The sequence below is a fragment of the Colobus angolensis genome, unplaced genomic scaffold, assembly GCF_000951035.1.
Source record: "Colobus angolensis palliatus isolate OR3802 unplaced genomic scaffold, Cang.pa_1.0 Scaffold152, whole genome shotgun sequence".
In the NCBI taxonomy this organism is placed as follows: domain Eukaryota; kingdom Metazoa; phylum Chordata; class Mammalia; order Primates; family Cercopithecidae; genus Colobus; species Colobus angolensis.
The window spans coordinates 5362768-5386962 of NW_012114622.1; the positions used below are offsets into that span (position 1 = coordinate 5362768).

Below are 24195 nucleotides of genomic sequence, written 5' to 3' on the forward strand. Positions count from 1 at the left end.
ATATGATGAGCCTCTCTGACATTTGTCTTTAAAATAAAACTAGCTGCACGTCAAGTTTGAGCTTAATTTCTGGAAATAGGCGGAAGTCGCTCCGGATCATGCATGGAAGGCTAATTGAAAAGATCAGTCGGGGCGCTTGTGGCAGCCTTGTCACTTTGTGACAGTGCTCCGCTCCGGGAAATTGCATCGTCACGACAAACGGGACCGTGATAAAACGACCCTTTCCGTCCCTATTTGTACATCACTCAGACGAGATTGAACTGCACTCGTTTCCCCTTCGAGGGGAGCCGCGTTTTCAGGGTAGCCGAAGGCTTGGGGCTGAGGGGGGGCCCTCACCGAGGCGGGGTCTGGGGGGGGCCGGAGCCTCAACTCGATGAGAAGTGACAGGCGTTTGGGGGATCTGGGCTCCGGCCGGGCCCAGTGCAAGCAGGGACATTGCGGGGACACCGCTTCTCCAACAGAGCAAGGCCTGGCCCACGTTTCCGGTTTATCCTAACTTCCTTTTATTGCCTGCCTTTGCCTCGCAAGTTCCATCCACCGCTCCAGCTACGGAGCCCCACCTCTAGGCACAGGGAGCTTCCCGGAAGAAGAAAGGCTGTCCCAGAAAGAGACCGAGAGAGACTTTCCAAACTTCACGCATAGCCACGGCAATTCCCAGTCTGCGAATGCCAAGGCGGGCGCGTGAGGCTGCCTACATCTAGATCTTCCTCCTCACCCATTTCAAAAAAATAACAACGTGCCCGCCACCTCCGCAGCTACCGCCGCTGGGTGCTCGCCCAGGAGACGCCAGGGCCAGAGCGCCACTCCCAGCATCGAAATGGCAGCGAGGAAGCGCAGCTCCAAATTCCCCTTCAGAGGTTAAGCCTCAATCATTGTGTCCCTTCCCTAGGGACGGCTGGCGCTCTCGCCCACTGGCGATGATTATGCGCCTAGAACTCGACCGCGAAGCAACTAATAGGAAAACATATGGTGTCAATTTGGACGCTCCGCGCCTCGCGCACACCCAGGAACGAGCGACACAAGCCCTGCGGGCCGGCCTGCGACCCCGCGCCCCTCGGGGCCTGCCAGCCGGGCCGCAGCGGCAAACGCTCAGGGCTGCGAGCCCTGGCTGGGGCCCGCCCGAGAGAGAGCCTGCGGTTAGGGAGTCTGAGCTCCAAGGGGAGAGCCCAGCCGCCGAAAGGGAGCCTACCGGCCAAGCCCTGGGGTCCGGCAGGTTCTGCACAACTACCCCCGCCAAGCTCGCCACCTTTGTGCCCCTTCATCAGCTACACGCTTACCAGCCCGGGAAGCACCAGGGGGCGACCGGCGTTTCCAGAACAGATGGATAAGGTGCTGGGGACCCTCTTAAGCCTTTGTGGTTCGGCCAGGGCAGGCTGCTAGAAGACCTGGGCCTTTCCACACTCCAAGTTCAGTTGAGCCCTGACGCCTCAACCGTAACCTCAAACCCGGCCTGGTTTCGCTGGGCCTCCAGGCTCCCAGGTCGGAGCTCTAGACTAGCCCTGCCACGTACCAGCACCCACCGACTAAACAGGAAGGTGGGTGGGGGCCCAGGGGGTCTGGGCAGAGGAAAGCAGGGAGGTAGAAGAGCCATAAGTATCAAAGGCGCTCTGGGCCTCGGACTATCAGGACCCAAGCAATTGCAGTTGCCAGGGCAGGGCTTTTCCAATTCCTGGGCACCTCCTTCCCAGACCCAGTAAACTGCGCTCTCTCCCGCGCCCTGTAACAGTGAGTTTACCACCCCTACCCTGCTGCAGGCCTGGGGGCTCCTCTTCCCATCCCTTCTAGGCCCATAGGTAGGGTAAGGAGGGGAGGAGCTGCCCTGAGAGTGACTTGGGGAGAGAAGCCCCCCACCCCGCCGGGTTGGTGGAGACTTTCAGTCTTGGCTAAGCCCAAAGGGGCCTCCTTCTCGCGCAACTAGGAGAAGCCTTCGCCCCGCCCTGCTCAGCCCAGCCCCTCTCTCCGGGGTCAGAGCCCGGGCAGGGGCGGGGAGGGGGTGTGAGTTACAGGATTTGCGGGGGATGGGGTTTCTCTACCGCAGCTTCGAAAACTCTGGCGGGCGGTTCTTAAGGGCCCAGTCCCTGCTTCTCCAGTATCGAGAAGAGCAAAGCAAACGCCCTCCCCTCCCGGGCTGCCGGGCGCGGAGGGGGGAGCAGCCGCCGCAGGCCCCGGGCCTCAGTCGGTTGGCGGCCGGGCCAGCGCGGGCGTCGCGAGCCTGTGTCCTCCCCTGACCCTCGGGTCCGCGCACCCCGAGCCCAAAGTCCCAGAAAGATCAGAGGCACTTACTGTTCTGCATGCTGGCTCTGGCTGGGGGCCGCGGGATTCCACGGGGCTCGAATACGGGGCTCTGTTAGAAAATAGGAGTTAATCCCTGGGCAGCTGCATCAGGTAGGCCTGAACTCCCAACCGAGGTGGACCTGGGGCTGAGATAGGAGAATCTCCGTTCCTTAGGAATTGATCCACTCAACCGCTTGGGGCGATCTGAGGGTCACCCAGCTCTGCCTTGCAGTGCATGCAAAAGCTATCCTTTGGGACTTGAAATACTCGAATATCCCCAATCTGTTTCCCCTACATTCTTTAGCAGTTAACACTTTAATCAGTAGAACCGATGCCCCAATTTTGAATTTTTTCTTCTATGTGAACTATAGTGAAGAAGCATACTGAAACAGTTTGTTTTGACTGTTTGTGGGTTTTGAGCCCAAAGCAGCCACCAGAGAACTTGCCTGAAATCTCGGATGTCTGTCCACTCTCACAATAAAAGGCCTCACACATCTGCGCACCCCTAGTTAAAGTCTTCCCCCTAAGACAAAACAGAAGGAGAGAAAGGTATATCAAGCTGTGGTTCAACAGCATAGGTCCATGGATTCTCTGAGCCCCACTCTCAGGAAAAACACATGCATCTAGGGCTCAGTCAAACTGCCATCAAACTCTAAGTCCCAGCATTACACCCACATTCTCAGCGGCATCTCCCACAGAAGTCTCCATCCTTTAAAAGAGGCTGCTCTGGTCTGGCTTGGGAGAATTGGCAAATCTGACAAGTTGGGGTCCCACTTTGCAAAAATATTAAGAACCAGGAAAACGGAGTAGAGGCCAAGAGTTGAGGTTGAGGGGGTGTGAGGGGAGAGGAATACCTGAAGTTTGGAAAGCAGGGGAAGGGAACCTTGGGACTTCCTGGTGCCAGAGAGTATAGGCTGAAGCAGTTTGGGAGGGCTGCAGGGCCATACTCCCTCCTTCCTTAAGGAATTTCACAAGACCCCCAGAACCCAACACTCTGCTTACCCCTTTATCTTCCACTCCTCTCCCTACACCAAAAAATCTTCCCAATGGCCCCCTCTCCATCTGCCTCCCAGCTTTCTGGGACTTTGAAAGGGGCAAGCCTAACTTTTTATCCCAAACCTCACTTACTGTGATTAACTTCTTTTTTGACGTTTAGATCTTCACCCCTTTTACTGTACTGTGACACACCCTGTCTACCTCGCCTCACTGCTTTAAAAAGTGCGAACAGGAGGGGGTGAGCATGGTCGACAAAGCCTACAGACGGCAAACAATGGCTTCTATTCTCCAGCTTTCCTCGAACCCAAGGAGCAAAACCGAGTCTCCCTAACTAGCAACACAGCTTCCAACCAAACGTACCAACAACCCACCAACTCACAAAGGGAAATGAGGGACACTCCTAGCTTCATAAACCCTGACCAGTGCAGGGTTCCCGGAGGCTGGTCCTGTACGAACCCCTCCCTGCCTCCACAACCCCCCCCCCCCCCAAAAAAAAAAAAAAGCCTTTTGGGTGAGTGGAGAAAACAGAAAAGTAATTTCTTGTTATAAATATCTGGAGGTAATTGTGTTACTGGTGTGAGTTGTTAGGGGCTGTAAAAAGATACAACGGCACCGTGGGGAGCTCAATTGGGAAGCGAGAGTTACAATAAAGAGCCCATTCAAGAGGTCTGCCCCCCAAAAAGAGGTAAAATAACAAAATAGTCACAGCATCATTTCTCCGTTTTTTAAAAAATGCATTATTTTTTCTGTTTTACCTATGGTGATTATTGATCTACCTCCCTACAAGCAAAGAATTTCAAGAAGCACGTTTTACTCTACAAGGCCATTCCTGGTCTACTTTTTAACCACTTGGTAGATAGCTTAAATCCATAAAAATAAACCGAAAATGAGGACTTTTTCTCAGCATTGGGTAAATACTGGCCACAGCAGACGGCTACTAGTTACCCTTATCTAGGTTGGTTCCCCAATGCTTCCTTCCTGTCTCTCAGTCCCCGCACCCATAGCCATGCCCTGGACAGGCAAAATCTCCAACTCCAATGCAGAATACCCCACCCCACCAAATGCAGGACCCTGAAGCTGCAAAGGAGTAGCAGGTAGGGAGATGGGGAATGGAATTCCCCTAGGAGGGGTAAAACTTCCTGAACTCCACTTTGTAACCCATGCTGTACACAATCACAACAGAATGCCCCCATCCTGGCTGGTAACTTCTTGATACCATTTTAAAAATTCAGTAGCTGAGCCCAGAGAGGCCTTGTTGATTAGTTTTTGAAGCAGCTGGGAAGATGGTAGTATTTCAAATTCCAGTTCTGCTCCATTCCCACTTCCCTCTGGCTAAGAAGCTATCTAATTACTTAAGTTAACGTGAACACTAAGTGCAAAGGCAACCCGGGAAGTGGGGCACATCGACACCCGGAAGCAGTCCTGTGCACCGGAGAGGGCAGACCCCCAACTGCAGCCTGAGACCCCCAGCTCAGCCCGAGGCTCTGTACGGCCTCGCTGGGGCCGTAGACCCACATCCTGAACGAAGGCATCTCCAGACATTTTGGAGTCGTCCCGGCCTTGGACAACGAGACCGCTGGACCACTGCCCCCACCTCTCTGTCCCCAACACAAGCCTCAGTTTTCAAATGCTGTTGTTATTTTAATTACTTAATTCTCAAATTCCATCCCCAAACTCTTTAACTGGGGTAAAGGGGAGAGCTCACTCTTGGTCTTCCCGCCCCCAGCCAAAACAGGAATTAGCAATTAAGATGACAAAGTTTTACTCTCTAGGGCCAAATAAGATAACAACTAATCAAACTGCCTTCAGACGTTTGCAAAGGTCACTGGCTATAAAAAATGTAATGTCAACGGCAACAACTATTATTTCTCTTCAGTAAACTCGTCAGGCTTTCAAACTCTTGGCCTTTCATTTCATTTTCTGCTCCCAGCCCCTACCAAACCTTTCCCAAGTGCGAGTTAAACATCCAAAATGGCTTAAGGAGCTTCGGAGAGTATAAGGAAAATAAAAAGGAAGGAAGAAACAAACCACGTTCACTTTGTTTTTAAACTTTCTAGAAATCGCTCATGAATGAAGAGCCGGGTTTTAGCACTCGAAAAAGAAAGCATTTCCACTTGAAATTCAACTCCATTTCCCCCAATTACACTTGCTAAAATTCAGGGCTATTATGGCGCAGGGAGACTGAGAAAATCTGCACAAGGAAAGAGGCAACAACTTTATGAACTTTGAAAAGACACTTTTTCTCCTGGGATCTTAGAATCGAAAGCTCTCAAATTACTCCGACTAATTAGCTGGGAGAGGAAGTGATCAGACGAGGGGGAAAGCCAATGCTTTCATATAGATTTATTTTCAAGGCCTTACCTAGAAAAACATAAGGGGATTCGGAGTAAAACAAACAAAAAAGCAAACCACCTCTGCACCTCAAAACCTGCTGAAATCCCAACACCTGGTGCGACTGGATCAGAGGAAAAGAAGGAAAAATACCCACCAAGCGCAGGGGGCCGGAGGTCAGGGAAGAGCCCCAGCCTCCGCAGGGCGAGGGAGATGAGAGTCTGGGAAAGCCTGGGGAGCAGAGAGTTTTCAAGTTCCGAGCTCCGCGCTCCAGTGGAGTTGGGGGCAAGAGCCCGGGGGCTGGATGGAAGCTGACAGTCCTCCCGCTCGGCTCTGAGCTCCCTCGGAGCGCGCGTCCCACCGCCTTGGCCTGGTGGCTTCCTTCCCGGCTCGCGCTAGCTCGCTCTTCCTTCTGCCTCCAGCGTGCGGCTGTCTTGCCGACTGACTCCGCTCCGGCTGGTGGCGGGCGCGGTGCCCCCTCGGCGCTGGAGTGCAGGCTGACCCTTCTGCGCCCAAGCCCAGTGCGGCACAAAGCCCGAGGGTCGGCGGGCGGGCGGAGACGCGGCAAGCCGGTTCCCTCGGCGATTCCTCGGAGCGCCTGCTCTCTGCGCGCTCGCTGGGCCTCGGGCTGGACAAAGCAGCCGGCAGCGGTTGCTCTCGGAGGCCGTTCCAGGGCCTTGGATACCACAGAGCCTCTTCGTCTTTTCCCGCGGGTCGGGAGCATTGGGTGACGATGAGGCCGGGAGCCGCGGCTGCTGCCGCGCCTGGAGTCTCCCTTCTTCCCGCGAGCTCAGCCCGCGCTGGCGCTGGAGCTGGGGCAGAGCTGGCCGCCCGCCCCGAGCCCTGCGCTGCTCCCGCTCGCCGGCAGTCGCCCTCCGACGCGGGCTTTCGCTGGAAGTAGAAAGTTTGGGCTCCTGCGTGGAAACTTCTCCGGCCCAACTCTCCCGGCGTAGCAGTGGGGGAGGGGACTGGCGAGAAGGGAGGAAGGAAGGGGGGAGGAAGGGGGAGACCTGTCTGAATATTGCAATAAAAATAAAGCGAGAAGAAAGAAGCGGACTCACCTTTATGAGGCATCCTCTCTGGTTGTCACAGCTCCTGTCAAGAGTTCTGTTTGGTTGGGGTTTTTTGTGCTGCTGTTGTTGCTTAAAGACCACAATGGTTTGAAATGACGGTGTTTTAAAAGAGTTGCTGGTGAGAGTTTTCTCCACGGATGTTGCTGGGTTGGTGTATGAGAGCAATTCTCAGATTCCTGGGAAGGAGACAGAGATTGACAATAAAATGGGTTGTCAGCGGCTGGAGAGTGAGAGATAAAGAGTGTGGATGAGGGAAGTGGCTGCAGCCAGCACACCTATGCTGATTGGTGATGGCTCAAGTGTGTTAATGTGTGTGTGCCGGCGCCCGGCCTCGCCTCCACCGCTCCTCACTGGCCCATTAGCGAAGCCTGACCTCTGTCATCATCCTCCAGCAAAACACTTCCTCCTGAGCCTGAACCAGAGCGGGAAATGAGGCCGAGCCACGGTTCGCTTTTCAAACCCACTAATCACTCCGCAACATGCAAATGCACCGCTCGCTCTCACACAAAATATTGCTTTATGCAAAGCAGCGCCGGGGCCTCGCGCCAGCCGATTGGATGTTCCCTCTCCCCGCCTGGTGCAATTGGTCCGTTTGTTTGAATATGAATACACTTGTTTTCGGCTCCGCCGGTGGGTCCCGGCTCCTCTCCCCGGCGCAGGGCCCCCGAGCCCGGGCTCTGGCGCTCTCCCGCATTTCCCCGCTCCGCGCACCCCGAGAGTCGGTGCGGCCCGCCCTGCTGCCGCGAACTTGAGCGGTGAAGTGAAGGCTTCTGGGTTGGGGGTCGCGCCCCCACTCCCCCTAAGCTGGGCGCGAGACTCCCAGCCCACGGAGGGAGCAAGTTTCTGCGCTGTCCTTTCTTGCCAACTCCAGGACAGAGTGGCCTGCCGCCCCGACCTCACCCGCCCCCACCCCATCCCGACCTGGGCCCCAAGACGCAGAGCACAGCGGCGGCCGCACCCCAGCCCACCTGGCCCCTTGGAAGAAGAAGAAAGAGGCGGGAGCGTCACTGGGTCCTGGCAGCTCCATTCCAGCTGCGGAGGCCGCAGTGAAGCCTAGGCCGAGAGGAGGTTGCCTGGCCAAGAACTAAACGAGGCCAGCGGCCTCCCCAGCCCAAGCCTCCAGGGCCTGTCCAATCCTCCACCCCATTCCCCCTGCCCTTTCTTCTCTCCTTTCTCCTTTCGGAAGCCGCGGTACGCAGCGGAGCGGAGGCACAGCTCCGGCTGGAGAGGCCCAAGTAAACACGCCACTTACTTTGTGTACAGAGGGTTCTTGTGAAAAGCCCTGAAGAGTCCTCACCAAACACTCACCAACTTCTCCCACGTGCCATTTGTTGACTAAGTGCGGCTGCTTTTTGCCGCGCCCGAGAGGAGGGGAAGCCAGGGGAGATGAGAGGGGAGGGGGAGTGGAAGCCTGGGTGGAGGGGCGGATGACCAATGCTGGGAGAGATTCTCTCTCTCTGTCTCTCCCTCCCTCTGTGTGTGTGTGTGTGTGTGTGTATGTTCTCTCTCTCTGTCTCTCTCTCTCTCTCTCTCTGTGTGTGTGTGTCCCACCAGCGATGTCGGTATGTCACCGTGTGTGCCACCGGTCATCTGTGTGTGGTGCGTGTGTCTCCGCACCACGACTCCCTCTCCTGGGTCTGCGCAGTCCACGGAGGCAACTCCCCTTCAGCTGTTGCCAGAAAACCGGGGAGGAAAGTAAGTAAATGGCTTTTCTCTTCTGACCACACACCAGAAGTCCATTTGTTGAATGCCGCACGATTAAGACACACCTCAGTACACTCCAAAGGCGCCCCTCGGAGCCTGCAGTTAAGGTGACAAGAGAGCGAGCGAATGCCTGGTCCTGCACTGTCCGGAGCTCTCTCGGCGGCTTCGGGCCATGGAGCCGGCTGCAGGACACACTCCAGGACCGGGCAAGGGGGAATGGGGCTGGAGAACTGAGGCAGGGAGGCTGAAATGAAGCCGCCGCAGGGTACGCTAGACTCTTCTTGACTTAGGGAAAGTGCTGAAAATCAGAGCTCATCAATAAAATCTGCGCGTCCTGAACTCGCTGCTGACAGGCCGCGTCGCCGCAGCACCTGGGAGCCAGGACAGTGAGGACGCTGCAAGCCGCTCTGGGCCGCCGGGCCACGTGTGGGCCTCACCCTCTCGTTCCTGCCCTGGACCCAGCAGCGCCGCGACCAAGGAGCCCGGGTAGGGCGGGAAGCAGAGGCCTCCCAGGCCCTAGTCAGAGTTAGGGTCGCACAACCCTCCCCAGATCTGGGAGGGCTGCCGGCTCTAACCCTTCCCGCGGCCCAGAAGCTCGCAACGCGGGGAGGAAACCCGGGTCAGAGGCGAAAGAGGTGGCGCCGGGTGTACAGGTCCGCGGCCTCCTGTACGAGGTTTCATTTCGCAGGAGCGCGACTTTCGGAGGATGCCGGGAAGTGGGGCCGCGGCCCCGAGTCCCAGACCAGCGAAAGTCGGTCTTCTCTTTCTCTCTCCTTTTACGTTTCAAGCCAGCATTAAAGAAGCTTGGACTCAAGACTCAAGTCCGCTGTGCATGAGCGAGGGACTTGGGGGGAGGGGTGGGGGCAGTGATTCTGTCCGAACTGGAGGCGAGTATCATTTTTACAACCTCTCAATTAGCGACCGAGTGGATTAGCACCTTCTTAAGCTTTGCCTCGGAAAGAAGCAGCCGTAATCTTGTTGCTATTTCCCCCCAGGGCACTGGCTCTTTGAATCAGCTCCTTCTCCCACCCCTCCAACCCCCATCTCTCTGCGGAGAAAAGTTTTAACAAAAAATCAGAAAAGGCAAGGAGCAAGGAGTGAATGCCACTGACGTCATTGGGTGGGGAAGGGGGCTCGGGGAAAGACTCCTGGAAACTCCTCCGCACAAACAAAAAACAAAAAGGACTTGGCTGCTTCCCATGTGTCAATATTTGGGGAGGGGAGCTCAATCCCAGAATAAGGCCGAGTTTTCAAAGTTTAAGGAGAGAGGGTTGAGAGTGAGATTTCCTGGTTCTCTCTGGACCGGTCTCAAGGAGGGTGGGGGTGCTGTTCTGCCTCGTGGGTAGCCTCACTCCCTCTGCCAAGTACCCGCTCCGGGGGTGACGCGGCCTGGGGGTGTGGGGGTCGAGACTGAGGTGCGGACGCGGTCACCAGAGGTGTGTACAAAACCGAGACAACTCGCAGGTCGCCATTTTAATTGCGGCTACCAACTCGCCCGAGGCCCACATGCTGTCCTCCAAGGCGCTGGGGGCGGAGGGGATTGCGCTTTAGGTACTGTCTCGCCTTTCCCTGCCTCTTCACATGCCCCTGTAACCCCCACCCCACCCTCCGTCCCCTATGGCCAGAGGGAGGACCTCTCAGGCCGAAGGGTGCGTTCCTGCGGGGGCCACCGGGGTCTTCCCACCCGGTAGAGGGGCTGTCTGCGTGGAGGGAGTCCCGCTGGGGACTGTGGCTCGCCAGAGCCTGCCCAGAGCATCTAGCCAGTATTGATGCGTCAACATAAGGTCAGGCAAGCATCTCACCCGCACTGGTCTCTGGCATTCCCCTGTGCCCACCCCATCAGACCTTCGGGGAGGCAAAGAAGTGCCCACTTCTGGGGGGATGTGCCTTCAGCTCCCAGCTTCAGAACCAAGAGCCTCCCATCTGGAGTTCTGACACCTCCGAACTCTCTCTTTCCCCGGCCAAGCAGAGGCGCGGCGCCGGCGCCCTGGAAAGGGTGAAGACTGGAATTTCTTTGGAGGAGGAAAGTCTTGGCAGACACCTGCGTTACTTTGTAGTGCCCCAAAGGTCTCTCTCTTTGCAGACCCCGGGAAGGTGGGATCCCTGGTCCGCGGAGCTGGCAAACGGGTCCAGTGAGCACTAAAAGCAAAGGCTCCCATCCTGGCCGCCAAGTCCCAGGTGCCTCCCCCGCTTCCAGGCCTTTGTCCCTCTCCTTTCTCCAGCAACCTGCCGGTTCCCGCTAACCCGGCAGCCTCACTGATCCCAGAGCCTAGAAAATCCAAGAAGATCCCAGAGCCGCCCCGTGGCGCCTCCAGGCTGTGGCCACTGCTTAGCTGCGGGGGAAGCCGCTGTGCCCTCGCCCTTCCTTGCCTCCTGCCAAATGGCCAGTGCTAGGGGCTCCCTGGGTTCAGTCCTCAGTCCTCTTCCATTCACTCTGGGAGGCCAGTCTCTCTCTCTCTCTCTCTCTCTCTCTCTGTCTCTCTCTGTCTCTCTCTCTTTCTCTCACTGTCTCTCTCTCTCTGTCTTCTCCCTGCCCACCCCCGAAATACCTTTAAAATAACATTGTCCAGTGGAGTCTCCCAGCAAAGGGATTCCTAGCAGCCCAGCGGGTCAGACTCCCAAGGCTTTGCCTCCCAGTCCCTCCATGCTGTTGTCTAGATAGGAGGTAGGTTTAAAACTCCTGACCTGTAGAACAATTGGAATCAGCGGCACTCTCCGATTTTTGCAAATAGGGTTCCTAGGAAAGTTTGCTTTCCATTTCATCACCCTGAGACGATCCCCCTCATCTCTCTTTTCCCTATGACCTCTGCCCCCAAGAAGCAAGAGTTCATCTTCAAAGGAGAAGCAAGCAAGCCAAGGCCACCTCAGTCCCTTCTCCTTGGATATCCCCTCTAAACTGCTGCCCGTTCTAAAGGCCAACTACCCCATCCTGCGATTTGTCCCGTTGTGGACCTGCGAACAGGCAGGCGGGAACTGGGAGCTTTACTGGGGGATTTGAGGCTGGGGAGGAGGAGGGAGCAAATGTCATGGCTGGCTCGCTGGAGCAGCCAGGGAACCGGAGCTAAGCGCATCCTGACGGGCTTTTAAAATGACATTGATTAGGACAAGCTGTTCCCAACCCCAGTAAGAGTTAATCTGCCTGTTAATCAAGGCACTAAGGGGCTCAATGCGAGTTTTATTAGCGACAGGAGAACAGAGGCCGCAGCCAGGGATCAAAAGCCGGGATCCCATATATTTGTCAACGCTATCTCCAAAAAGAAAAAAGTATTTTCAATTAGAAAACAATTCGGCGCTTTTCATCACTTCCCAACCCTAGCCCAGTCTCACAGAGGGTGACTTCCAAACCTGGCTAACGGGGAAAACCGCTGCCAGGTGACAGAGGGGCGGACAGGAACTGCGGGTTGGCTCGGCCGAGTGCGGCAGGGGAGAATTTAAGAATCCTTAGCCCGCGGCCCGGATGCCTCTGATTCCTCACGAGAGGAAAGGGAATGAAAAATGAAGCAACAAATGACACTACCCAGGCTGGCAGCCCTCCTTCCCCGCCAGACGCCGCTCCTCAGGCCCGGCTCTGGCGCCGAGTGGTGTCCAGCCCCTGCACGCGCGGCGCGACCCGCGGGAAAGTTTGTGCAGCGAGAGTGACTATCCTTCCGCCTCGCGCGCGCTGCCCCCTTCTGCCCCGGAGGGGCGTTGGGTTGCCTTCGGTTTTCCTTTCCAGTTCTAAAATAAACTCCTGGCCCTGGGGAAATCTGAATAGTAATTCCAATCAACCAAATTCTGTGAGAGGGTCTGAGGAAAAAAAGACAAGCCTATCACGGGCGCCCTCCGATCACGAAGGGCACGGGCATGAGAAAGCGACAGAGGTCTTCGGCTCGCCCTGGGCGCGGGGCGAGGACTCTGGTCAGAGGTAATTATGTCACCGCGTTTTCTCGCCGTGACAGCCGAATAAACACAATCTCCAATAAACATCTCTAATGAGGGAGGAGGCCCGAGGATGGCTGGGTTTGATTTATGACTGGAGGAGAAGGTCCACTTCCCACTGCGAAGCGGGCAACCTGCTCGCCGCCCAGCTTCAGGGAGAGGAACCCGCGGAAGAGAGGATCCCGGCCAGGTAAGGCGCGGGGCCGGACGGCCACTGCGCTCGTCCCCCGTTTCCAGGTGAGGTGAGCAGGGGGCGGCCACCGCTCGGAGTCGGGCGGCGGTCCCAAACACCTGTCACAGGTGACTGAGCTCCGAAGGTGCTACCAGAAGACCTAGAAAGAGGGCGCAGGAGCGCGAGTGGGGGTGGGGGGTTGGGGGCTAGCCGGGGCCTGGCCCAGAGGCCGCCCCAAACTCCCGGGCGGGGTTCTCCGGTGCCCCGCCTAAGCCGGCTGGGCGTCTCCAGCCGCTTTTAGGGCTGGGCTCCCAGGACTTTCGCCCGGCTGAACCACGAGTTAGTCTAAGTTTGTGTCGTCCCTTCCCTGCCCTACTTCGGGGACACTTCCGGCCCCCGGCTCCGGCTCTCCAGGGGCCGCAGGGTGGTGGGCGCTGCTGTTTCCCGGGTTTGGCGGCCCGGCTCCCATGGCGCCCGCGCGCTTCCCGCCTAGGCAGCCAGCGCAGCGCCCACAGTAACCCGAGCTCGCGTTCTAGCTCAGTGAGAATCGCTAATTATTAGGTCTTCCGAAGTGAAGCTCAAATCACACGCTGGGGCTTTACGCGCTGCTCAGCTCTGTGGGCCGCATTCTTTCGTACTCCGCGTCTTTCTGAGAAAAGAATCTCATCTCTAGACTTTGTTGCGGTCCAGCCATCTACACTTTGCAACCGCGGGAAACTTCTGCTGTACCTCGCCCGACCCGCGACGGAGTGTCTCTAAGCGCTCCAGGCGCGGGTACCGACTTTCCCAAGCGTGAATGTCGTGAACTGCGACGCAGAGGAGATCTGGATGCAAAGTGCGTCCCCACCTCCTGCATTTTTCGCGGTCGCGAGTGGCTTTAGCAGACAGCAGCGGCAGACTCCCGCCCCCTACTCCCAGCTCAGGGCCGAACTGGAAGTCCATTCTTGGGAGTGGAACATTTTGCTACTTTTGCAGAAGAGCACACTCCGCAAAGACAAGTCCCTCCTCCACCCCCTTCCTATCCCTCCCTCAGTAACTCCCTTCCATCTTTGTATGCCTCCTTTTAAAAGCAAAAATCAAGCCCCGGGGCCACTTGGGGCGGGCTTTGATTTGGGGACACCAGTCGCGGGCAGCAGAGAGGCGCCGCGGGCCCCGAGCCGGGCCGGGGCCGGATCCCGGGCGGTTACCTGGGAGCGGAGGGCGGGGAGGCAGGTGAGCCTGGCAGCTCCGGTTCCCACACTTCTCACCGCCGCTCGGCAGGGGAAGTGGCAGATCTGACAGCCGCGTTCTACGCGAGGACCTGCCCCAGAGTTTAAATGTCAATGATAAGAAAAGAGGGTGCTCAGGCAGGCGCTAACTTTCCTTAATATCCACGCCAGCGCCGTCCTCATTGGCTGCCCGGTCCGCGTGACGTCATGGCAGCTAGAGTTGGGCACAGCTCTGCGCAGACTGGCTTTCCTGCCGGGCGGGAGCCTACTCCTCCCCACCCAGGGTCCAGCCGGCTCCAACCCTTGCTCTGGCCTTCCTTGGCCCGGCCTGTGACTGCCCTAGCCCGGCCCGGCCCGGTCTGGCCTGCCCTCCTGTAGGGCGTAGAGTTGATCCCCAGGAAACCAGTCTTGCCGAGTGCGCTCCTCGGCACCGTCGGGCACGAGGGCCCCAAGATCTGTGCCCCTAGGCTGGCCAGCTACTTCTCTGGGTAACCAACCTGTCCCCCTCTCCGATCCCAAGGGAATCACTTCCTCGGAGAGACCTGAAGGCTGCACCGGGATTGAGAGGCACTTTTGGCAGGAATCATTTCTAGGAGGAGTTCGAGGCTCGATGAGTACCCCCAACCTGACCCTTGAGCCCGCAAGTCACTAGCTGGGCACAGACGGGGGTTCCGGGAAGACGACCAGCGACCCCTTTTTCAGGGCTAGGCCAAAGGTATCTCCAGGCCTGCTGGGTTCTCCAGAGAGGGAAGCCCTAAAGGGGGCCTGCCCGGGCTTCCCTCGCCCCCTGGCTGAAAGGCTCCAACCACACAGAAAATGTAGGAGATTGTATTTATCTTTGACTTTGAATTAACTGTTGACTTTGTGACTTAGAGGAGGAAAATAGGAAAATCCCAGATTCTGAAGATAAGACTCACAGAAATTGGGGCGGGGTCTGCAGGACACTAACTTGTTGGTCTGTGCCTGTTTTTCCCTCACACCTTCTGTGGACTGCGAGATGGCTTAGCGGAGCTAGGCCTGGTTATCTTGGAATGGAGATTTAGGCCCACGTTGTCATTCCCGTCCCCCATCCCTCAAAACAGGAGGCTTCTCAACTCCTTCCACTGTGCTTCCATCGGGCTCTCCAATTTGAAAGCGACACAGGTCGGGCCCAGAGGGGCAGGGGTCTCTTGAGGAGTTTGCAGGAGGAGAAGGGGCGGGGCGTGGAATTACCTTTAGGCAGCTCGTGGGAGACCCAGCCTGGGGGGACCCAGGAGTGTGTGTGTAGAAGTAAGGAGGGGGATGCCTGGGCCAGAGGAGGGTTCTAGAGCCAGTCCCTGCGCGTCTTGCTCCGGGCTGCGGCTAAGGGAGAGCCGAGCACAGATGGCGCCGAGGCGTAGGTCTAGCGATTCCCGCTCCCGCCCCTGGCACACCTGGACAGGTGCGGGGCCTCGCAACCGGCCAGGAGGCAGCTCCAGGAAGACCGTCTGCCCACTCCTCTTAGCCCGGATAGCTCCTAGCCGGACTTGATTTTTTGTCTGGCTCAGCCCGTCGAGGACTGGAGGGCAGAGTAGGGGTGGGAGGTTGGGGTAGGGGTAGAGGTGGGGGTGGCGGTGAAGGTGGGGAGGAGAATGGAAGCTTTGGCTGAGAAGTCTCCGCAGCATGTTCTCACTTATTTACATCCTCCAAACTTTATTTCTTCATCCTAACGCCCTGGGCATGCTGTCTTAAGGCCTGTGAGCGCCCACCTCCCACTGGCCACTCTAGTCTGGGCCTAGACCTTACCATGGTCCTGTCGCCCCGCTCGGCTGCGAAGGGACGCTAAGAGAGGCATTTGTTCTGGTTTTCCTGTTGCCGTCGGCCATCTCCAGTGACCTAGTTTCTTGGTAAGCCCCTTGCTCCCCTCCAGGACCTGGCCCAGCTTCCAGCCTCAGATGTCCTGAGGTCTCCCAGACTCTGCCGTCCGCCTTGGCATGTGGGCTGCGGATAGGCCTCGGACCTGGGTAGGCCTTCCTAGCTGGCCAGTTTCTGTCCGGAGCTCGCTCCCCACACTGTTCCAACCCGAGGCCGCCGAGAGTGCTGCTCGGGGCTTGTTTGGAGTCCAGGCCATTAAGTGTGCGCAGATCCCTGCAACCCAGCAGGGTGCTCGAGAGCGACTCTGGAAACGCCACGGCCCCCGCCTGCTTATCTGCCTGTCAATAAAGGGCGCGTTCGGGCTGCACGGGAGCGCCGGTGGTGCAGGCGAGGCCCGAACTAGGCCCTTCCGAGCTCCCGGCCAACGCACGAGCCGCTCTCCATTTGCCCCAGGCACTGAGGCTGGGAGGGAGGGTGCCGGCGCTGGGGTCGCCGCGGGAGAAGGTACACGTTTAGCCGCTGCCTCAGCTGGATTCTCGGAGGAGCTCTCGACCTCGGAGCACTTTGCAGACCAGTGCTGGGGGCTCCTCTCCGCGCCTGCCACCAGCCTTGGGGGAGGCCGGGCAGGGCCCCGCGTGGTGCCCAGCCTACGAGGTCCCGCCTCGCCTCGCCCGGGCAGAGGCATCCTCTATAGGCCACACTGGCTTGCATTGCGGGCAGAAGGGCACCACGGGCGGCCCGGGGGCATCATCGACGACTCATAGAGCCCCAAATGCCGAGTGCTACCTGAGGCAGGCCGTAGGTGGGGTGCAAAGGACCGGAAGCGGGAAAGAAACCTCTTTTTCAGGCCTCGCCTCAGCCGGGGGTAGCACTGAAATTTTCCGACACCTAGGGCAGCTCCAGGCTCTGATTCTCCAACGCACAGTGAGCGAGCTCGGCAGCCGCCCAGTTTGCGGAGGCTCCCAGGTCAGCCCCGGCCCTCGACTGCCGGGAAGCCCAGAACTTCACCATCAGCCAGCAGAGACTGGGTGGAGAGCCTGGATGGGGGTGAGAGGCCTTGAGGTAGGGGAAGTAGTGGAGGGAGAGGAAGGCAGAGAAATCGGCTCTTGGCTTAAACTGTAGCTGAGATCTGTTCTTGTTGAAGGTATGTTTTGCCCCTCCCGGCCTGTGTCTTTTTTCCTCTCTCCCCTTAACTACTTTATGCAAATAAAGCCGCTTCCAGATTGGAGGAGCCCCTCCCGCTGGATCTGTGCTACCAGGTGGGTGGGAAATGATTTAGTATTTGTCTTCTTATTGAGAATGGGCACTGAGTCTCCCATCAATTATAAAATAAAAATGAATTTTCCTCTTAAAATTTAATTTTACTTAATCTAGAAGATAATGCATCCTGTTAACTTCTACAATATTTTTAATAAAGGATTCCAGGGTGACTGCTAACTTATAAAGTGGTTTAATAAAGTTTTTCCATATACAAATTAATAGGAGAGGAAAAAGCCCCTAAATAATTGATTTAAAATACTGTGTATATTTGAGTGTCATTTCAAATAGCTGTACAAGCCAGTAATCGATATATCATCTAAGGAATCTGATTTACTGGATAGTACATGTGGCTCTTTCTCTTCCTTCCCTCTCCACTTCCTCCCTTTTAAACAGAAAACTTGTTTTAACAAGATTTTTATTTTAAATCAAAACTGAAGGAAGGTTTTGTGAATTCTAGTGTCAAAAAGGGAACTGTTTAGCAAAGATAATATTTGCCATCTCTTCGCCCCGGTCTCAAGGATTGCATAATGGCATGATTATGTGCAATTCTGTGGTTTTTCTGCTATTAAATTATTTTCCTGCTCTCATTTAAAGAACTACTTTACTTTTTTCTCTCTTCTGACTATTTTGCCACACTATAAAAAGTTTTCCTGGACCTCTGTGGAAAATCTCCAATCCTTCCAGTTTGCTTTGTCACAAAAACAAAAACAAAAGCAAAAAACTCTACAACAATCAATTTGAGAAAACTCTGCTTTTCCTTTCCTTTTAAACATTTTTGTATTAAGTCACTTTGTGGCACCATGTTTGATTTCTTTCTCTCCCTTGTCCGGGTAGAGATGGAGACATTAGCTGAATTCCCTGGGGGTGATTGGATGCAATTCACTGAAAGTAGACAGGCACGTCCTGGATGTTAGAAATTCACTTTTTCTCAACGTGACAAGGCCGGCTTCGATCTACAATTGTATTTGAATGGGCAATGAGCGGAAAGATCTCTCATCATTAAGCTTGCTTCTACTTTAGCAAAATAAGGAGAGCCTTCATTTGCACACAAATGCTCATAAAACTCGGATTCCCTGCAACCCTTTAATAAAAAAGGATTGCCACATAATTTAAATTGGAGGCCAGGGGAAGGCTGAGAGAGGGAGATGAGGGGGTTTCAACTGAGTCCCCTCCCTTTCCCCAAAAGGTCCATGTGATCGAGTTGACTTTTTTACTTTAAATCTTAAATAAGATGTGAGTTGTAACAAGAGGATTGGCACTTACTCCGTGACCCTTATAATTGGATTAAATATAGACTGAGACGTACAAAAACACACCAAGATTGACACCTGCCAACTGGACTTCCTTATGATTGATTGTGATGCTTCGTGCTGGCAACAATAATGAAATAAATTGTACGGATAAAACAGCACATTTGTCATTTCCGTGCCATGAGTGAGGAAGTCAACGAGTTAGGCAAGCTGTTAGCTGACAGGCGCGAGCGAGAGGCAAGCTAAAGAGATAAATAAGGATTCCAGGCATTGACAGGACAAATTATAACTTGTCACAACCTTTTTAAATTCAGAAGTTTTCAATTAACATATATATTGCTGTTACATATAAGATAAGGGGGCACCGATGTAAACATGTGTGGGGTGCAGCGACCCCTCCAGGGCCAAGGGTTTGGGCATCTGGGCTTGGACATCGGGGTCTCTCCGGCTGTGTTCTCGCATTCTGGCAAGTCGGAGGGCACTCCGGTTTGCATGGCCAGGCTGTAGGCCTGGGGCTCCATAAGGTGGGTGAGAGTGCGATAGTCTAAGTGCAGCTGCTTCTTTTGCTGGGACCCCCAGTTCACAGGTCCGGCACCCTTTTTTCATGGAAGCAAAGCTCCCGGATCAAGGGAGACCCTGGGTGAGGCCTGTGCCCAGGTCTGACAGGACAAGTCCTGCTCTCTCTCTCTCCTGGAGTCCAATGTAAGGAGTAAGAGGTAGAGGGCAGAGGCACCCCCTTTTGCTCTCCAAAGTCTTGCCCTCATAGGAAAATCTGAGCTCCTGGACACAAGATCTCAACAATGGTCACATCCTGTGGGCAGGTCTAGGCCACTGAAACCTGCTGTGGCCTGAGGCTGCTCCTGAGCGCTCAACTCCTTCTCTGACTCACGCGCCCAATGCCGCCGAGGAACCCGTCCTGTGTCCTACCTAGGAAGAGCTGCTTTTCCCTCTTCAGACTTTGATTCCGGTACAGTTCCCAGGGCTCTTCCTTGACCCATGGGTAAGAGCGAGTTTGCCAGTGGGTCCCTGATAATCTGAGGCCATTTACCTAGAGCAAGTGAGACTTTCAGAGGAGCAAAGCGCTGGAGTCACCCTGAGGGGCTACAAGTTAGGGGAGGCTGTGAGATTTCTGGGGGAGTCTAGGTGTTGTGACAGTGACTGGGGACTGCTGTGGGTGAGGTTTAAAGAGTGTGCAGGGACTGTAAACTCTGCAACCGTCTTCACCCCAAAGGAGGCTGGCTTTTTGGTTTTAAAGTTAACCCCCATGCCAAAGCAGAATCTGGACTTGCTTTGGCTGTCTGAACTCAGGTCTCGTCCCCCCGCCGAAGTCCAGCTGGAAAGGAAAGTTTGGGCGTGAAGTGAGCGTCCTCGTGTCTGAGGCTGCTGGGTGGGAAGCATGGCCTAGGAGGGCGAGTAGGGTGCAAAACAGGGCCTGGTCCTTTGGGGCCAGGAAGTTCGAGGCCGCAGGAAGCTGGGAGGGTCCGTTCCGGGCAGACGGGGCAGCCTCCGGACGCGTCTGAAGGCGCGAGACCGCCGCCGGCCGGGGAGGTCCGGTCTCCTGCAGGCCAGGGAGGGCTTCTTCTGGGTGCAGCCGTCTCCCTCCGCTCCTCAGCCTGGCTGCGTGGTGTTCGGACGCCGCATCCTAGTCCTCGTCCTCGTGGGATAGAGGCCAACCTTGCTGTCGAGGCCCCAACCTGTCACCACAAACACTCCCAGAACAAGAGCATTAACCCCAAGCTCCAGAGCTTCTGGTCTTAGCCCACTGGAGCCTGCCGCCAAATTAAACACCGCGAAGGCTTTGAATCCCTGCAAAGACGGAGCCTGGAAGAAAGGGAGGGAGGAAAAGGGAGGCAAAAAAACAAGTTACATGGAATTAGTTGGAAGCGGGCGCATTCCCCAGCGACCACAGCCATTAACATTATAATCTCAAACGCCATTTTTTATGTAACACTATTGTTAGTAAATCAACTCCTCACGTCCTCAGAGACGCTGACCCCTGGCAATTCAGTGGAAGTGTAATTATCTCCCCGAATCTTGGACAGATTTAAGAGATTACATTTCAACTAAATCTATATCAATGCTAATTCCCTCTCTCCCCCCAGCCTGCAGGTGCTAGGCACGGGAAATGGCGTCAGGCCCCAGCAGAACGCTTCACAAAGAGGAGAGGGCTAACTGTGTACAGGGCCAAAAGAAATGAAGCTCCACATAAAATTACACCTATTTTTTTTTTGCTACAAAACCTGGTTCTTATACAGCAAAGTTAAACAAAGCAGCTATGCTAAATTAGCGTTACATAAAGGCGAGTTTAATGCTCGGTTACAGTCAACTGGTGTATCTCTGATGGCTAATTGTCTATCAAAATTAAAGAGAAAAGAACAAATGATTCGTTATAAGAAGGTGTTAAAAGCCTCAACAAAAGGACATTTCACAAATATAATATCGGCAGCTCCCGGATTGCCTGCGGGGTTGTTCAGGCCCCGGGCCTGCACAGCTATGAGAAGTGGGGTGCAGGGCGCTATTTGCCCGGCAAGAGCTCATTTCCTCCCAAATGAGTATAATGAAAACCCAAAAGGCGATATTAGTGTGAAGATCCGGATTAGTCCAAACAGGAGCCGCGGACTTGGGCTTCAAAGGCGACCCCTACTCTTTTTGCCCAGTCTGGGAGCGGAGGGCGCTCGAAGGGATACTTCAAGGACACCATATCCAACTTGTCGCACCCCCACGTTCAGGCACAGGAGGGAGCGACCACTGGGCAGAGGGTAGTTTCAACAAAGGACGGCAGGCTCCGGGGATCCCGGCTTTTCCCTGCTTTCTCTGGGTTGGAAGGAGACGGTCCGGGCTCGGTCGGAGCCGTGGGTGCAGTCAGCACGTGCCTTTCTGACGCGCAGCGCCGGCCTGGGGAGGTGGGTGCAGGCTGCTGCCGCCAGCCCCCACCCCGCCCCAGCCTGGGAAGAACGCAGAATATAATACGACGGCCCCCTTCCCCAAGGCGACACCAGATCCAGAGCTCCAGGCATATTTGTTGTTTATAGTTAATTAAATCTGAAAGCAACCAAAATGAGCGCGCCAGGCCCAAGGAGGCCGATTCTTGACCGGTGTAGCCGGCCCGCAGCGCCAGAGAAGCCGCGAGGGCTGCCGGGGCTCGCTCACTTCGGCGGAGTCTCTGCAAGAGAATCTGAGGCTGGGGAATAGAAGCGGAAACTAAATCAGGCAGCAAGAGCAACAAACCATCTGGAAAATGGACCCACGGAGCCGCAAGAATGTACTTTTTTTTTTTTTAATCTTTGACAACTTGTGTCCTAAACAAAGTGTATTGACGATAATTGAAATGATTACAATTCATTGCTGCCTGACTTTGAATATGAACAGTCACATAATGACGTCCCCGCCACACAACAACAGTTTAATTTCCATTATCCGACTTCGGGATCCTAGCGCCAGCCGCCGGGGCAACGCGGTGCTAATGCAGAAATCTTGACTCCTGCCTACATTATTCATTTCGGGGACGTGGGGATGGGATAGGAGTGGAGAGTGGGTTTGTTCCTCTCCCCCGGAACTTGTTTTGAAAATCCCGGGGACCAATGGACACCCAGGAGCCGAAAGCCGAGAGAATCGCTGTCAAGGGGCCACTTTGCCCGACGGGGCTGTGGGCGACGGCGCTCCCCGTCTGTCTTGTTGTCCCAGGGATTCCCAGGCCCGCAGCGCTAAGATCCCCCAGCTCCCACCCTAATCAGGCCCAGTCAGGGAGGACCTAGGCCAGGGCCTCTTCGCAAGGTTGTCACCTGGCGGGGCAAACACTCTTCTCTCATTCTTTCCCCTCCCTTCCAGCCCTCGCGTCCTTTCCTTCTTTCTGCTTCAGAGCTCTCAGGCTCGCGTGCAGGGCGGGATGGGCCCGGCTCCAGGGGCCCCTTCGCAAATTTGAAAGTTGCCTAGGCCTTGATCTTGTCCCAGCCTCTCTGCTGGGGAATCACCCCCACATCCCGCGACCCCCCGGGGAAAAGCGAAGAAAACCGGAGTCTCTTTGCACCGCGGGCACCCTGGCGCTCACCTCTGGGCGCGGCCTCGGTGGAGCCTCAGGGCCAGGGCGGGGTGTGGGGGGGTGTGGCCCGGTGGGGTGGAGGAAGGACCCGGGATTTGAGCCAGGCCAAGGCCTCCGCAGTGCGCAGGCGCCGTTCGGGCCCGCCGCCCCCTCCCAAGGCACGGGGTCCCGGGGACAGACCCGAGCCCCTCTCTGCGCAACTACCGCCTCTAAAAAAAGACCATCTGGTAATTGTCTTTCTTTAGATCTTCCCTTAATTATGCTTTTAATTAAAGATGGTTCAAGGCACCGGACCACATGAAGGGCAGTAATTACAAATTACATTACAAACCCGACAGATGTAGCAGGATCTGCTGGGAAAAAGGTACCGGAATAAAAATTTGACTAAAGTTTGGGATAAATTAATCGGTGGCTTGAAGAACAGAAGCACAGTTCTGATTATGTAGGCTCCAGCCAGGATTTAAGTTTTGTGTCATGATTGTTTTCATATTTCTTTGACATCTATTGATTTGGAGGCAGCTGCAAGCCTTTGTCACAGGAGAGAAGAGCAGTCACAATATATTAGCTTGATGGCATAACTCGAACCGGAGAAGCGAGGGGAGCCAGAGTGACGGGGGCGCACATGACCCCCCTCCCGGGGCCTTCGGGCTCAACCCTTACTTTTAACTTGTTTTAACAGGAATAATGGAGTAGTACTACTAATGCATGGTCAGAAGGGGCTTTTCTGTCTAGAACGCAGGCGGCAGGAGTTGCACCGCCACAGCCCGGGAGACTAAGGAGTCTCCCCTCCGCGCTCCCAGCGCCTCCTTGCAGACCCGCGCCCTGCGCCCAGTGAGGCCAGCCGGTCCCACGTCTAGGGGCGCTGGGTTGGGAGAAGTTCTGTTGGTCCTGAGCTCGGCCCCCAGGCGCCAGGCCGAGTGCCCACCTCGGCTTCTTTAGGGGGCCTACAGCGGGCAGCCGAGCTGCTGGCGGCCCCGGAGCTTGGGAGGCGACCGCCAGGCTGGTGCCCGGCCTGACCCTGCGTGCGCGGCCGCCAGCTCGTCCGCCGCGGGCCGGGAGCGTACAGGAGCGTGACGCAGATTGTGAAAACAGAAGGGAGGGAGTTGGGTCATTTCCTTCGCTATTATCATCACCCCCTCCTGCTCCTTTTCCCCACCCCCATCCCATCCTCGCCGCCACCCAGCCTCGAACACTTTTCCTTGGCAGAGTCTGACTCACTTTGAGCTAGTGGCTGCACTTTATGGAGAAAATATACGTGCCCATCACTCACCCATCTATTTACAGCGCCCATGCAGCGCCTCGGGGAACACGCATGGACAATTAAACACACCCACTTACGGCGGGATGATGAGGCTTTCTGTTAACCACATGTGTTCAGAAATGGATACAGCCCTAATTTTGACACAGAATGCAGTTAATGCACCTTGCTATAGATGTACGTCCGTTGGAAAGGTGTGTGATGGGCACCTGATCTAAACGAAGAGAACAGGGCTGTCTGCAGAAAACCCAGCGACCTAACATCTTTTCTTACTGCCGGGGAAGGAAAGTTTTTCTTTTGATTTGTCCTCTCACGATTTTTCCCTTTTCCTTTGCATTACAGTTTCAGAGAGGAATGTAAATATTTTGACTAGACCTCTGCAGGGGCCTTTTAAACACCAGGCACAATCATCTGTGGAATACTGTAGTTCATAGTTTCAAAACTTGGGTGTTAAAGAGTCTGTCTTGCAAGAAGAAACCCATAGAACTAGTGGCGACCTTTCAACTCCCTATTTGTGTGATGAAATGAAGTATGCCCTAGTGATTGTCGAATTCTAAGGACTTTTTCTGTCACTGCTACCTTCCGATCGTTTGCAGGGAAGAAAAATCAATCAAACAGATCTTTGATGGGGTTTCGGCAAGATCACATTTCACTGTGCTCCAGGCTTACCTCTTCTTAGGCCCCTCCCTGCTGTGGGTGGTATGCAGGTAGTATGCAAAACTCTAGAAATAATATTTGAAAAAATTAACACCTTGTTTATCTCTTCTGTGTATTTGATATAGGGGTTTCTTTCTTTTCCTGTTTTGGTGTTTAATACAAGGCTGATATGTTGGAATAGAAAGCAGACTTCAAAGAAGCTAAAATTAGGAGGCAAATAGC

At 55.3% G+C, this 24195-nt stretch overlaps 1 protein-coding gene across 10 annotated transcripts in view; it reads right to left on the reverse strand.

Moving 5' to 3' along the window:
• PAX6 (paired box 6) overlaps positions 1–13808 on the reverse strand; it is a 29174-nt gene extending 15366 nt beyond the window's left edge. For 2 of the 10 annotated variants that reach the window (XM_011936348.1, XM_011936342.1), the window contains exons 1-4: positions 13656–13808; positions 6663–6850; positions 2721–2797; positions 2284–2344 (exon numbers count right to left, since the gene is read on the reverse strand). In XM_011936348.1, the coding sequence (XP_011791738.1) occupies positions 2284–2293 (10 nt within the window). In that variant the 5' untranslated portion in view covers positions 2294–2344; positions 2721–2797; positions 6663–6850; positions 13656–13808. Of the gene's footprint in view, positions 1–336; positions 507–2283; positions 2345–2720; positions 2798–5758; positions 6635–6662; positions 7513–7926; positions 8176–13655 lie in introns of those variants that run through there. The other 8 variants (XM_011936349.1, XM_011936343.1, XM_011936345.1 and 5 more) reach the window with 7 other exon arrangements.
• Between the last annotated feature and the right edge of the window lie 10387 nt (positions 13809–24195).